General features: G+C 59.5%; 1 protein-coding gene across 1 annotated transcript; it reads left to right on the top strand.

Annotated features, from left to right (window-relative positions):
- Positions 1 to 8,849: 8,849 nt before the first annotated feature.
- TLE6 (TLE family member 6, subcortical maternal complex member) lies at positions 8,850 to 12,981 on the top strand. Its single transcript, XM_064593538.1, has 11 exons — positions 8,850 to 8,986; positions 9,063 to 9,707; positions 9,739 to 9,790; positions 9,875 to 9,981; positions 10,078 to 10,115; positions 10,690 to 10,942; positions 11,032 to 11,282; positions 11,576 to 11,717; positions 12,114 to 12,264; positions 12,496 to 12,572; positions 12,730 to 12,981. The coding sequence occupies exons 1-11, from the start codon at positions 8,945 to 8,947 to the stop codon at positions 12,832 to 12,834; spliced, it is 1,863 nt and encodes a 620-aa protein (XP_064449608.1). The 5' UTR covers positions 8,850 to 8,944; the 3' UTR covers positions 12,835 to 12,981.
- The last annotated feature ends 1,562 nt before the right edge of the window (positions 12,982 to 14,543 follow it).

Genomic DNA, 14,543 nt, shown 5'->3' with positions numbered 1-14,543 from the left:
AAGCCACTGGGCATGGGGTCATTTGTGACAGCAGCCCTGGAAATGAATACGAGCCTCTCTCCACCAGATGGCAGAAGGCAGACTTCAATCAATTCCGGGTAATTCAATAAATTCACTTTTCCTGGGACTAGGTCTAAACTCAAGGGCATTCCAGTGCCCTCTGAGGGTGGGGCAGCTGAGGGGCATCCTACCCTTGAGCATCTATCACCCAGCGCAGCCACAGTCTTTGGAGGGTCCCTGTCCTTTCGCCGCTTGGTCATTCATCCACTGACTGGACACCAGGGTCCTTCTACCTACAGGCTTTCTGCAGCCGCTCCTTCCCCTCCGTCGCTCCCCCACAGGGCCACTGGCATGTCCTGGGGCGGGGGGAGAGAATGGGAGCAGGGGATTGAAAGTGGTCACCCCCTCCCTGCTGCCACTTCCCCGTGGTCACTCCACAGCCCCCTCTGCACCCCAGGCTTTCCCTTGAGCCATCTGCCTGGCCTACACCCAAGCCAAGTAACCCTGGGCCTCTGGGGGCCTGGGTCTGAGGTCACCAGGGCCTGCCAGGGAATTCCAAAGCTTTGGAAATGCAAACCCCTTCTTCTAGACCTGGGGCTTCCAAGTCAACCACAACAACTTAAAAGCCAAGAAGGAAATCTTTGCTGCCTCCCCTCCTCTCTGCTGTGCCCTCAGCCCTTCCAGAGGGCTCAGGGACGGCTGCGTCCCTGCGGGCCAGACTGGGGGACATGGGGGACAGCGAAAGGAAGGGCAGGGCCCACCATCCCGGCTCGAACCCCACCCGCCTGCAGGCTTCCAAAGGAGAGAGTAGAATGGTTCCTTGTGAAATGCTTCTGACCTCTGCGTGGACCTAGACCTCAGACCTGTCCTGTCCACTGGAACTTCCCGCCAGGATGGGAATGTTCTTGGTTTGCACTGTCCCGTGGGGATGGTCATCCCCAGACACGTGTGGCTGCAGAGCGATTGACATGCGGACAGTGAGCCTGAGGAACTGAGTTTTTAATTCTATTTCATTTTCATGTGTTTTAATTTAAATAGCCACAGGTACCCAGTGGGTACCGTGTGAGACAGACAGCCTTGGGTAAACTGGTGTGCCCAGCAACCACGAAAGGAAGAGAGCCAAGCTCGCAGAGGGAGGCAAATTAGCAGGCTGGCCCATAAATAAAATACGCTTCAATTAAGGGCCAGTGGAGGGATCACGGGTGAAAACCTGTTTTGTTTTGTTTTGTTTTTGCGGTGCACACGTGGCAGTCCTCACTTTCCCCTCCATACACCAGCCACAAAGCCCAAGTTGTGTGTTTACATTATAACCTCAGGGGACTGTGCATCCCAAGATCTGAACCCCCAAGTGTGCCCCTCCCCATACAAAGCACAGCAAGGGCCAGCAGAGTGTCCTCTCCCTTCTGTGGATGCCAAGCCAGCATACCTACCAGGGTAGGCCCTGTGGCCGGTACAAGAATGTCTGAGAACCCCATCAGCAGTACGTGAATTTTGAACACAGCAGGACTTACAGCCACTGAGCTTACAACAAGATTAGTGCCAATTCAAACCATGTTTGGAGAAAAATTAAATAAGGAAGGGAGAAGGGGGGTGGTGGTGCTGGAAGTTCATTTTTAAAAGGGATGAGGGGAGGCCTGTGGAAGTGGGGAGCTCTGAGCTCTGACCACGGAAGGAGGGAACAAGCCAGTGGCTGTCAGGGGGAGACTATTCCTGGTAGAAGAGGGAATGGTTAGTGCAAAGGTCCTGGGGTGGGCAGGACGATGGCACACCTCCACCGCACACCTTCAGTAGGCCTTGCAAACTGGGCCAGAGCACAACTCTAGAATCCTACAACTCCTACAACCCCCACCCCTTATCCTTCTCTCATCCCAGGCCTGCAATACCCACCACTCCTTCCTACCCTGGCCTTGAACCTGGACAAATTGTACCAGCTTCAAGGCCTCTGCAGTCCCTGCTTTTGGTTCTCAGATCCTGGGCTTAGGGGACAGTTGGGAAAATTCATCGACATAAATACAGAGCCCAGGGCTTGGTGCCGGATGAAAAGGCGCTGTTAAGTTTTCCCCATTAAAGGGGCTTAAAGCTTCGTTTGAACTGCGTTATTAATATTGAGGAAAATGTTATTAGCCCCTATCTAAGGATTGGAATGAGTGCTAAGGAGTCTGCCTTCATTCCCAGCCCCACCCCTAGCCCCAAGCCACGCCGGGGCACGGCTTAAAATGATCATGCTTTTCACTAAACAATGCAACTACAGGCCATCCAGCCCCTTCCCAGGTTGCACCCTCTGACCCCAAGCCCTTCTAAATATCCTCGCCCCACTCTGGACCCCAAACTGCCTGCGGCTCTGCACGCTGCCTTTCCCCAGAGCGGTACCGCAAGGGTTAAGCGAAGGCGCCGGGCGCGCTGATTGACAGCCCGGCCGGCGGCTGGGGCGAGCTGGCCAATCAGCGATAGCGGCCGCGACCCACGTGGGAAAGCGGCCTCGCGATTGGCCAGTGCCTGCAGCGGCCGCCCGCGGAGAACGAGCCCACGTGCAGCTGCTGCTCGTTCATTGATCGTCCTCGTGGTGCAGGTGGCGGCGGGGCGGGGCGGGGCCGGGGCGGGCGGGGGCGTGGTCGGGGCGGGCAGGGGCGGGGCCCGACGGGTCAAAGGGCCCCGGGAGGAGGGGAGATGTGGAGGGGTGGTTCATTCAGGGCCTGAACTTGGTTGACCTGCCGCAGTTTCCTCCTTGCTGTCCTGGGCCTCCATCCTAAGGGAGGTGAGGAGGCAGGCGGGTCTCCTGGAGGACCCCAGCGTCCCCCCGGGTTGGAGAGGAGGCTGGAAGGCCGTTGAGGGGCAGAAGCGAGGCAAAGAAGGGGCTTAGTGCCGCAGGAGGGACTGGGGTGGAGAGAGGTCCCTTTCCTCCGGTCTGAGAAATTCTGCTAATTCACCTGGCCAACTCTTACTCATCCTTCAAAACCCCTTCCCAGTGATCTTCACCCATGCTTTAGGAAATTATCTCAAAACTAAGGTTGAATTTTACCGTCCTTCCCTGGGGTCCCCCAGCGGTGACAGCTCCTGGCAGGGAGTGTAAATATTGGCACCATCTCCCCTCTACCTCGTGGCATGATGTCCCTGGGTGGAGCCCACTATTAGTTGGGGCAGCCGGAGGCACTGGAGTTTGACAAATGAAGAGGGTATAGGGCATGCATTGGGGTGCTGGAAGTCAGGGAGGGGGCTGGGGATCCAGGACTGGGTCCTGGAGGGGAGGCGGGGAGCGGGGTGGGGTTGGCTCTGTCCCTGGCTGCCAGGCCTTCTGCCCTCTCTCCTTATTATTTTAGCGTCCCTGGATAAAGTCCTTGGGCCTCCCGCCTGAAGATGACCTCTTGGGGCCATCTCAGCCCCCAGAAGCGCCCTCCAAGGATGAGGAGGGTCCCAGGAACTTTGGTGAGGAGGGCATTAATCCCTGTGGGTAGAGGGAAGAGCCTGGAAGCTGGGCTCAAACCTCACTGTGCTACTCCTGATGGAGGGACACGGGCAGGTGGCCAGGCCTTTTGACCAGGGCCTCCAGCCCATCATACCTACCGACAGGTGCGGAGGCACTTTCTGTTTAAATTAAACTTGCTTCTCATCACCCAGCTGATAAAACACATGACTGCATCATCCCTGGTTAACATTTTACAGGCGGAAGCCCCCCTCCTCCAGAGTCGACCCTTTTCAGTAGTTGAGGCCGGGTGGGCAAACTTTCTCTCTCAAGGGCTCTCCAGAGAGTCCATATTTGAGACCTTAGGCCAGGAGGCAAATTGGAAGATACTCTGTGGGGACTTAAGTAATCAGAGAGAGCAAATTCCCTTCAGGTTTCAGGAGGTCCCAGCCCACCCCCGGGGGGGCTGATTGGAGATAAGGCCTGAGGGTGGGAGAACGGGAGGCTGGGGTTGTCTACAGTCTCCCGTGACCTTCCCAGGCTCCTTCTGAACTGAACTATCGCGGTGTCCTGGATCAGCTCCGGCAAGAGTTCCCCAGGTGAGGGCGACTCTCAGGGGCTGGAGGTCCCGCTGTGGCCCACAGAGGGAGGGAGAGCGTCCCCTCTGGTCTCTTGGGGGGCCCAGAAACCCCTGGCCCAGAAGACAGAACTAGGAATGAGGGAGCCCGAAGCAAAACGAAAACCACTGGTACCAATCCTGGCCTTCATTTTAAATTTTCGAGTTGTCCTTGTTTTAGTGTGAATTTACTTGCATTGATTATATGTTTAAAAACACTGCACTAAAATGGCATCTCTGACGCCGCCTTGGGTGGCTCCTTGGGGTGGGGGGGCCCTGGCCAGGCGGGGGCGGGGCTGGTTCCGGGGAGGGGTCTTGAGGGCTCTGTGCGCTTTCCTTCCCCTCAGGTTCCCCGCTCACCTGACGGCGCAGGTGGAGAGCGTGTGCTCGGCGGTGAGCCACACCGGGCGGCCCTGGGCAGCCCCCAGACAGCCTGGAGGGGCTGTTGCCTTTGGCCTCGGGAGCCGGGTTTGGGGACACCTTCTCCTCCACTTGTTTCTGCTTCCTTTGGGCGAGCGAGGTCACCCGTGCAGGCCGGCTTCTTCAAGAGCGTTCTTCCTCATGAGTACTAACCTTGCTGCAAAAGTTAGAAATTCCGTACTTACAGGAAGCGTTTCTGTGGCTGACAGCTCATCGTTGAGGGATGGGTAACAGGAGTCCCTGCTTGTGAGGAGCGTAGGTGCTATGTGGTGCTGTCTTCTAGAACTTTCTGCAGTGATGGGAATGTTCTATAGCAACATTGCCCAATATGGCACCCGCCGGCCACATGTGGCTATTGAGAACTTGTGAGGAACTGAATTTGTAACTTAATTAAATTTAAATAGCCACACCTGACTAGCGGCTAGCTCCATGGACAGGGCACCCCTAGGGGGAAGAGAGAGACGAGTAAGTAGAGAAACGGGATTCACAAAATGTAGACATTATAAAGAAGACAGACGATGGTGGGGTGGACATGAGTAAAGATTTTGCTCTAAGATAGTCAGGAAAAGCTTCTTGGAAGAAGTGATGTTCATGGGGAGATAGGGAAGATACGGAGGTTCTACCTTCCCTGAGAGAGCAAGGAAGGGCATTCCGGGCAGAGTGCACAGCCTGTGCAAAGGCCCTGGGGCAGGACTGGGCTTGGTGTGTTGGAGGAATGAGTGAGGAGGCCCTGTGGTTGTAGCAGAGGGAGGAGAGGAGGGAAGGGATGGGGGCGGGTGTGCAGTGGTTATGGGGAGTCTTTGAACTCCACATCGAGAATGAAATCCAAGGGCCTCCCTAATTAGCTTCCACTCTGTATGGTAGGTGGTATCACCTTTGATGAGTGTAGTGACCAGAGAGGTCGAGCAGCTTGTCTGGGGCCACACAGTTGGGGAGAAGCTTGCACAGCACTCGACTCCTCACTCTTGTCCACCTCTGTCGGCCACCTCCCACCACCTCCCAGTGTGATCCCTGCTGTTCTCTTGCAGCTCCAGAAGATCCGGCAGGGTCTCCATGAGCATCACAAGCAGGTGAGTGAGTAACCAGGAGCTGGGGTATGGCTGCCCCTCCTTGAAAGGCAGTAAAATATAGGGAGAGAGGCCATGACAGGGCCAGGTGGTGGGGCCCCGTGGGGATGGGTGGGGAGGGCTTTTATCCGAAGGAGGTGGGAGCTCTGGAGGGCTGTGGGCAGAGGGGGGCAGGACCTGACCTGGGATTTCCCAGGGATCAGTGGATCCGGCCCCCCCCCAAACACACACACACAAACACACACACCTTCCGGGTGTGTCTCCCACCCTCTTGGAGGCTCGTCCTTCCTGGCCCGCTCCCGGTCCCTGCGTGGCTCACAGGAGGCCAGGGGCCTTTCCAGCACGTTGCAGGTCAGTTGCTTCCGCTATGAAGGGCCTGTTATGTGCCAGGCGCACCCGGGTTCCGGCCTTCCATGTGTCTGAGCGTTCTCGGGGGCCTGGATCACACGTGAGCGGGGGCGGGGGGGGCAGGTCTGCACAGGGGCCCAGGCTCCCAGCACAGGGCGCCTTGCCCAAGCTGAAGCACGTCTTCCACTCCCGCCTGTCCTCCCGCCACCTGGCCCCTTTCTCCTGGGTGCTGGCAGGATTCTCTGCCTGTACCAGATGTGAGTGGCAGAAGGCCAGGGCCGTGTCTGCAACTCAGCAGGGCCCCGGGGTGGGCAGTGCGGGGGACCGGGAGAGACGGATCCAGAGTGAGGGGGGCCAGGAAGCAGCCAGAACACGGTTATTCATTCAACAGATATTTATCCATCACCTTCTTGCCCATGCTCTTGTAGGCGCCAGGGAAATTGCAAAGAAGGACACAGACAAACCTCTGCCCTCGGGGTGACGGGAGCTTGGTAAACAGAAGTGTCCGATGGTGAGGGCTGGGCAAGGTGCAGGGATGGATTAGAGCAGCCCGAGGGGACACGCGGGAAAGGGTGGGAGTGGCAAGGCTTGCTGAGAAGGTGACATTTGGGCAAACTCTTGAAGGAGATCAGAGAGGGAGTGCAGCTGTCTGGGATGGGAGGAACAGAGGGTACAGCCCATGCAAAGGTCCTGGGGCAAGACAGTGCCTGGTGTGTTGGAGGGACAGAGAGGAGACCCCTGTGGTTGGAGCAGTGAGGTGGGGAGGGCAAGGAGGGGACAGGGCAGGTCCTGTGGCATCTTGGGGGCCCTGGAGAGGACTTGGGCTGAAGTGGGAGCCCTGGAGGGCTGTGGGCAGAGGGAGGGGGAACCTGAGTCGTGCTCATGGGCGCCCTCTGGAGGAGAGGCTCTGGGCGCAGAGCAGGAGAACAGGACCATCTGGGTGAGGTGTGGTGGGGAGAACTGATCAGATTGTGGATTCAGGGGTGATCCCAACATAAGGATGTGAGGGGGGTCTTGCCCAAGAGAGTTGCTGTTCAACCCATGGGCCTTGCTGGCCCTGGAGTCCCGCCGAGACTCCCCTCCGTCCTCTCCCCTCCGTCCTCTCCCCTCCGTCCTCTCCCCTCCCTCTGGGCTCCCGGTTTTCCCAGCCTCCCTGCTGTGCATTGAAAATCCCCCCGCGGCCGCCGCCCAGCCCACGCTGCGCTCTCCCCAGGGAGGGCCAGCTAGCAGGCAGGAGGGAGCAGCGCTTTTCATGCTGAGTGCATTCAAGTGCCAGTAAATTGCGCATTAACGAGCCGGGCGAATTGGGGAAGGCTCCCCTGGGTCTGTGCTGCTGGGAGGCCCAGCTGGGAAACCCATCACCGGCGGCTGCCGCAGGAGGTGTGGGCTCAGAGAGGGGGTCCCCGCTGCCCGGCCCCTCCCTCGCCATTCTGCCTGCCTGCCTGCCAATGGAAGCAGGTAAACACTGCCTGGCCCCTGTTCCTCCTGACTTGGGGAAATTGGCTTTGCTTCTCTGGGCCTCTGTTTTCCCATCTGCAAAATGGGAATGCCAGGAGCTCCTGGGAGCTAGGACTGGCCACAGTTGGCACGGACGCTGCATTGCTTTATTCCTTCTTTCTTTGTGAATCAGGATGTTTTCCCAGGATTGGGGAGTTTGCCTTGGGCCAGAGCACTCTGGGGAGCTTCTTGGGGTCCACCACGGAGGGGCGTGCATCGATGAGGCCCAAGGGCGCTGCTTGGGGCGCGCAGACCAAAGACCAGACCCGGGCTGTCTTCTCTGGTGGCCACGGGACACGTGTGCCACCTTAAAACAAGTGGCACGAGCCACATTTCAAGTGCTCAGCAGCCACGTGAAGCCAGCAGCTACTGCATTAGACAGGCAGGCCTAGAACATTCCTGCTGTCACTAAATAGAGCTGCACGCATGCATGTTCCCGTGGAGCTCCCCATCAGCCCCAGAAGCTGGGTCTCTCCATTCTGAATTTCTGGGGACACTGGCCAGGAGGCTCCCATCTCACCGGGTCTGCCCTCAGCCTGGACGCCGGGCCCGCGCTAGGGACCCCTGTTCTTGGCGCCTGTGACATCCACGTTGGCGGCCACTGGCCCGACGTGGCTGTTGAGCACCTGAGTGGCACTGGAGAAATCGCATTTTTCACTGGACTTCGCTTTATATTTAATAGCCGTCTGTGGCTGGTTGTTGGTCTCGAGGACGGAGTATGTCTCCTAAAAGGACAGGCAGATGCCTGTTGGTCAGGTGGAAGAAGGGAACTTAGATCTCTCAGGCCCTTCCAGGCCCGTAGAAACTGTTCACTTCGATTTGGAATAGTCACGTGGCGTGGTTTTTAAGTATAACAAAGGACCGTGACCCTCCCACGGGGGTCCCCTATTGTCCTGCTGCCCGCCCTCCTCCCTAAGAGGTGATCACTGGTTTCTGAGCATCCTCCCAACACTTAAGCAAATTCAGGTGTCCCCACACAGGAACGTAGCTACCCACGAATTTGCTTCTTGAGGCCGTTTTAAGCAGAGTGGTGTTGAGGCTTTAGTTTTCTTTCTTCCTTATTTTAATTTTTTTAAAGATTTTATTTATTTGAGAGAGAACACAAGCAGAGGGGAGGGACAGAAAGAGGGAGAAGCAGACTCCCCACTAAGCAGGGAGCCAGATATGGGGCTCGATCCCAGGACCCTGAGATCATGACCTGAGCCGAAGGCAGATGCTTAACCAACTGAGCCCCCCAGGTGCCTTGTGGCTTTAGTTTTCAAACCTCCTAAGAAAAGCAACTGGGAGGGGAACCCAGATTGGACCCTGCTTTCTACCACTTGATGCTGATGATCAGCCTTCAGGGTTGGGCTGTGGAGTTCTGGGTACGAAGAACTTGCTTTACGCTCTGTGTAGTGGGGGGGGGGGGGCTCTGCATTATCACGAATCCACCCCAAAACCTTCAAAGCAGGCTGTGTATCCCCATTTCACACACTGGGAACCCGGCTTGCAGGAGGAGGTCTGCACCCAGGCTGTCGGATGACAAAGGCTGAGCTGGGATGTGTCCTCTCCCCACCGCCCGCCCTCCCCGTCTAGGCAGAGAACTTCCTGCGGACCATGGAGACCTGGAGCCGACCGCTGGGCTTCCAGCCTGGGGAGGTGGGTGCCTGGGCCCTGGAGGGGGGAGGGGACCAGCTCAGAGCTGCCCCTCACACCCCTGGGCTTTGCAATACAGGCGAGCCTGGGCACCTCTGGGGAGCAGGCCGACCCGGACTCCTGGGGGCCGATCAGCCCGGAGGCTTCCCCGCACCCAGTGGCCAAGACCCCACAGCCCTCCGGGCTCCAGGGGCCACCCTTCGAAGACGTCCTGGCTGCGAGGTCCTCAGACTGGCTCCGGCAGCCCTCCGGAGCCGACGCCGCCCCCGTCTCCCAGCTGGACACGCAGCCCCCCTGGGACTCCGAGCCCCGGTTTTGGCAGGATGTTCTGACGGAGCAACTCTGGCAGATCTTTGCGGGGACCCACAAGAAGGACCAGCTGCGACGCAGGAGTGAGTCTGCCTGCAGGTGGGGGATGGGGGCGGCCTGGGGCTGTGTCTGGCGAACCGTTGAATCCTGTTGTTCTACTGGCTCCCCGTCTGTTGTATCAGCGACAGAGCAGGCGCCAGGCCTGGTGAGTCACTCTGCGGCACCTGGAGGGGGGGGCCCTCGGGTCGGGTTGTCCGGCTTCCTGTGGGGTCAGTCCACGGCTTCCACCCCGGCTTCCCTTAGAGGACTCAGGCCTGGGGACTTGGGGCTGTTGACGAGTTTGTCTACACTGCCTGGGCCTCCCCAAGGTTTTCTGGGTCTAAGACCGACCCTGGGCAGGTCCTTTGGTCTGACCTGATCGCCCCGATTCCTGTGGGCAGGAGAGCCAGGACCCAGGACCACACGACTTGGGACTGGAACCAAGCGAAAACACTTTGGGTAATCCTGGTGAGGGGGCGGGGGGGCAGGGAGCCTGCTCCCAGGAGCCCACACCTGCCACTCATCTGTCTCTTCTCCAACCAGTGCCCAGCCCACCTGCGCCCTCCCCCAGCTCCCCCGAGGGCTCCCGAGAAGGGAGCGCAGAGCCAGGCCCGGACGCAGAGGGGATGCTCTCCCCCCGTGTGGCCCAGGTGAGGCCCCATCCTCAGTGTCAGCCTCCATGAAGGCTGAGAGGGCCGGGGCAGAGGGAGCTGACATGGCTCTGCGTGATCTTGGTCCTACCGCAGGAACCTGCTGGGAGAGCCTATCCATTCCTGAAGCCCATGTAAGTCTCTATGTTGTCCCTCTTGTCTGTACTTCTGTCCCTGTCAGAGAAGGGACTGGAGGTGCGGGTGTGTCTTCCCCTCCCCCACCACCCTGCTACTGTGCTCGATACCCAGAGCTGAGGGGACTGGGTAGTTACCATCAGGCTAGCATCACTGTCCCTCCCCACATAACTAGCTCTAGGTTCCAGGGATTTGGGGAAAGAACTCCCATGGAAAGGTGTTAGAGCTAGATACAGGCTTGTGGTCGGAGGCTGGGGGAGCCCAGAGGGGGACGAGAAGGCTTTCCTGGACGGAAGGGGCATAATGGTTAGGATTTTGATGGATGAGTAGGAGTTTGCTAGGATGGGACAAAGCATTCCAGGTGGAGGGGAGTGATGTTTGGTTCTAGGAGAGGGAGAATACTGGAAAGGACGTGGGCAGCCCCTGGGGGGAAGCCCGTGTAGTAGGGAAACCAGGCCTGAGCGAGAACTCCCACATCTGAAGAAGAATGAAGCTCCTCAGGCTTGAGGGGGGCCCCCTGTGGGCAGAGAGGCTCCCAGGTAGGCCGGTGACCCCGAGGCCTCCCCTCCCAAGATGCTGGGACCCTGAGGACTTCGAGGACACGTGCAAGAGACCAGACGCCTTGCCGGGGCAATCCAAGAAGGCGGCCATCCCACACGGAGCGGAGAAGATGCGGACGCTAAGGCATGGGGAGCCAGTGCTGGCCACGGCCGTCAGCAGCTTCACGCGACATGCGTTCACCTGCGGCCGGGGCGGCGTCAAAGTGTGGAGCCTGGTGGGCCAGGGGCTAGAGGACCAGTATCCTGAGAGCCACCTGCGGGTACAGGTCGGGGAGGGGCTGGCCCTGGGGGCGGGGCTCTTGGGAGCAGAGCTCCCGCAGCAGAGGACATTCAGCTGCATCCACGCCCGCCCCAGACCCGCCAGGCCTACCTGCGCACCTGCCTGCTGGCCCCGACCAGCACGACCCTGCTGACGGGCGGCCACAACCTGGCCAGCGTGAGCGTGTGGGACCTGACCGCGCCCTCCCTGCGTGTGAGCAACGAGCTGCCCTGTGCAGGCCTCACCTGCCAGGCCCTGGCCTTCGGCCCCGAGGACACCCTGGCCTTCGCTGGCTTCACGGACGGCACAGTCAGGATCTGGGACCTGCGGGACCGGAGCATTGTCAGGTGAGGCCTAGGGCTGGGTGGGCTCATCCTGAAAGCCCCTTCCCACCGCAGGCCCTGAGCAGGGATCCAGCAGTCCCAAGGCTAAAAGCCCCTTGACTGCTTAAATTTGCATTTGAGAGTGTTGGGGGCCTGAGTTCAGATTCTGACTGGGTTTCTTCAAAGCCCAGTCATGGTACTTGTTGTCAGCCTCAGTTTCCCCATCTGTCACCTGGGTGTGATTGCGTAGGTGGTATTCCTGGGGCTTGGGCTCAGAGTCTCAGCCCTGACCCCTTCCACACACCCCTTCTGGTCAGGGACCTGCAGGGCCCCCCGAATGGAGCCAAGAGCATTGCTATCAAAGACCAGAACATCTGGACGGGGGGGCTAGACACCTGCCTGCGGTGCTGGGATCTGAGGACCCCCGGGGAGCCCCTGGAATACCAATTCGAGTCTCAGGTGTGTGGCCTGGGATGGGCCTTGGGCTAGAGAAGGAGGTGGATGTTGCGGGGCGGGGGGGGAAGGCGGTAGTAGGACCCCACGTCTGATCGGTGCTGGCAGGAATAGGGTCATGAGAAATGTCCTCTCCCCCCACCCCACCGGGCCCCGATAACATTGGACACTTGCATACTCTGTATCGGGTGCCCATGCCCCATTTAGTCCCTTAAGGTAAAGAGGACCAACCCACTTTACAGATGAGCAGACTGAGGTCCAGAGGTGTGAGGTTGCTTGTCAGGGCCTCGAAGCCAGGAAGCTGGAAGGAGGTCAGCCCCCAGGGTGGGTCCCTGTGCCCCTGACCACCTCTCAGGCCCGGCTGGGACCTGACCGGCCTCTTCCCTGCTGCCCACTCCCCAGATAATGAGTCTGTCCCCCAGTCCCCAGGAGGATTGGGTTCTGGTGGGCACAGCCAATGGGCAACAGTGGCTGCAGCCCACCCGAGGGGGCCAGAAGCACATGGTGGGGTGTAAGGACAGCACCATCCTGGGTCTCAAGTTCTCTCCACTCGGTGAGTGGCCAAGAGGGGGCGGGGGAGTCCCCTGTGGCCCCCAGCCTTCCACAGGGTCCTGTCCCACCCTTCCTGACCACCCCCCCCATCACCCTTCATCAGCAGAAACTCTCAGTGATGCTGTCCATGGGGGTATAAGGGAGGTGGGGGGCTACCTCTGTGCCCCAGGTCCCCAGGGGCCCTGCCCTCAGCTGCCAGATTTCCCACCACCCAGTCTCCTCCCCATCCCAGGCCAGTGGTGGGTGAGCGTTGGGATGGACGACCTGGTCAGCATCTACGGCATGCCCGCGGGGACCATGGTGTTCCAGGTACCACTGTGGGCCAGGCACGGGGCGGGGCGGGGGGGCAGCGCTCGGCTCCGGGTGCTGAGTGCAGGGGTCCTGAGAGGGACCAGGCTTGAACTGACGGGCAGAGGGTAGGGGTGGGTGAGCCCCCTCAGCTTATACTGGCCTTCCACCTTCCCAGGTACCTGAGACCTCCTCCATCCTGTGCTGTGATGTGTCCCCCAACAACCGCCTGATCATCACCGGGTCCAAGGACCACGCCTCGGTGTACCAGATCACCTACTGAGGGGCTTGGCATGGTCCTCCTGACTCAGGATCATTTTTTGTTTTTGTTTTTTTTTTTTTGTTCTTTTCCTCAAGGTGGAGGCTTTGTGGTGGAGGGGTGTGGTGGGTGGGCCGGGTTTCCTTCCCATTGCACATGTAGTAAAGCAATTGGAAAAAAGCAGAGTGGATCTGTCCTCTTCTGTCCCCCGCCTGTCTTGTAGAAGTTTGGAAGGACTTTGACCAGCTGGGTCTCCCAGCCTCGAGTCCACAAGCACTGAGAATCTCCTCAAAGCCACTGACCCCCTATTGGGAGTGGGGGTGGATATGGACCCCTTCCTCCTGTTCCCTCATCTCCCAGAGAGGGGTTTCCCATCCAGGGATGGGTTCCCCCACCCTTCCCAAGACACCCTGGTGCATCTCACCTGAGGATGAACCCAGCCCCCAGGGGACATTAGTGGACATGACTTTGGGGGGGTATGCCTGGCATCAAGCGAGTGGGGGCCAGGGAGGCCACTCGGCCCTCCACTGCCCAGGACGCCCCCACAGAGAGTGATGGGTCCCGGTGTGAGCAGTGCCGGGCGGGGAGAGGGTAGTCGACAGCAATCGCCCCTTGGCTGGCTTCTCATCCACCCTCTTCGTGCCTGGGGGCTCTCACGACAGCTTTGCTCACCCTGTCCCTCCAGGATAAGCGTCCCAGAAGGTGCCGGCCTGTCTGCTTTCCTTACCCAAAGAATTATCCTCGCCCCAAAAAGTGCCTCCAAGACTCCAGCTGGGTCTGACTTGTTTTCCCCGAGGGGCCCGGCCATCTCCGTCCAGGAGATTCCCAGCAGCACCCCGGCTTCACCCCCAGCCCCTCCACAGCTGCCCACGGGAGCTTCCAGAACGTCGACCTGATTATACGGCCCCGCCCCAGGCTGGCCCCCCACCCCCAGGCTGACTCCCCTCCCACCCTGCCCCCGGTTTGCTCCACACCCACCCCGCCCCCAGGCTGGCCCCGCCCCTGCCTGGCCCCGCCCCCGGGCTGGCCCACCTTCCGTAGGCTCTCTCTGCTTCAGTCTGGGCTGGAGGCCTTGTTCTCCCTGGAGCTGAGGAGGAGCAGAGGAGGAGTACCCTGCCCGCCTGGTTTCCACCTGGCCTCGCTCCTCACCTCCAAGCCTTTGCACATGCTGTTCCCTCTGTACCCACACAGTCTTGCATCACACCCCCACGAAATGGCTGTTTCTCCTTGTCAGCTCTCAGTTTACCGTCCCCTCCTCTGGGACTGTGGTGTTTGCTCAGCACCTTAGGGTGGGCAATGCGTCCTCGTGCACCAGGCTCTCAGGAATTATCCGTGGGTCAAAGGCAAGCACCCCAAAGAGCTATGTGCGCCACTGTATTCCCCAAGCCATTGTACGTGGGCAGCGTCTTGGGATGATTCTGTCCAAAGGGCTGGCGGTAAAAGAGACCCAGGCAGCTCTGGGGCCAGAGCACCAAAGGCCTGTGTGACTTCGTCACCCCTGCGACGTTGGACCCCGAAGCTACATGTTGTGATGGCAGAAACTCCACCATCCTGGAGCCCCGAGTGTCTACCGGGAGCCGAGCCCCACCAGCCAGGGGCACACAGGTGAGCGATCAGTGCCTGTTGTTCAGTCACTGAGGTCCGCGGGCGGCTGGTGACGTGGGTCACTTAAGCCGTGCTCCCCGGTACCACCCCTGCCGCCCGCAGCCGACCCGGCACTAGTTCATGCAGGA

The sequence above is a fragment of the Mirounga angustirostris genome, unplaced genomic scaffold (assembly GCF_029215605.1).
Source record: "Mirounga angustirostris isolate CCGP_5_RB_7025 unplaced genomic scaffold, mMirAng1.0.hap1 SCAF_1, whole genome shotgun sequence".
In the NCBI taxonomy this organism is placed as follows: Eukaryota; Metazoa; Chordata; class Mammalia; order Carnivora; family Phocidae; genus Mirounga; species Mirounga angustirostris.
Note: the sequence above shows the minus strand (reverse complement) of the source record. Positions and strands in the feature narration are given on the sequence as shown.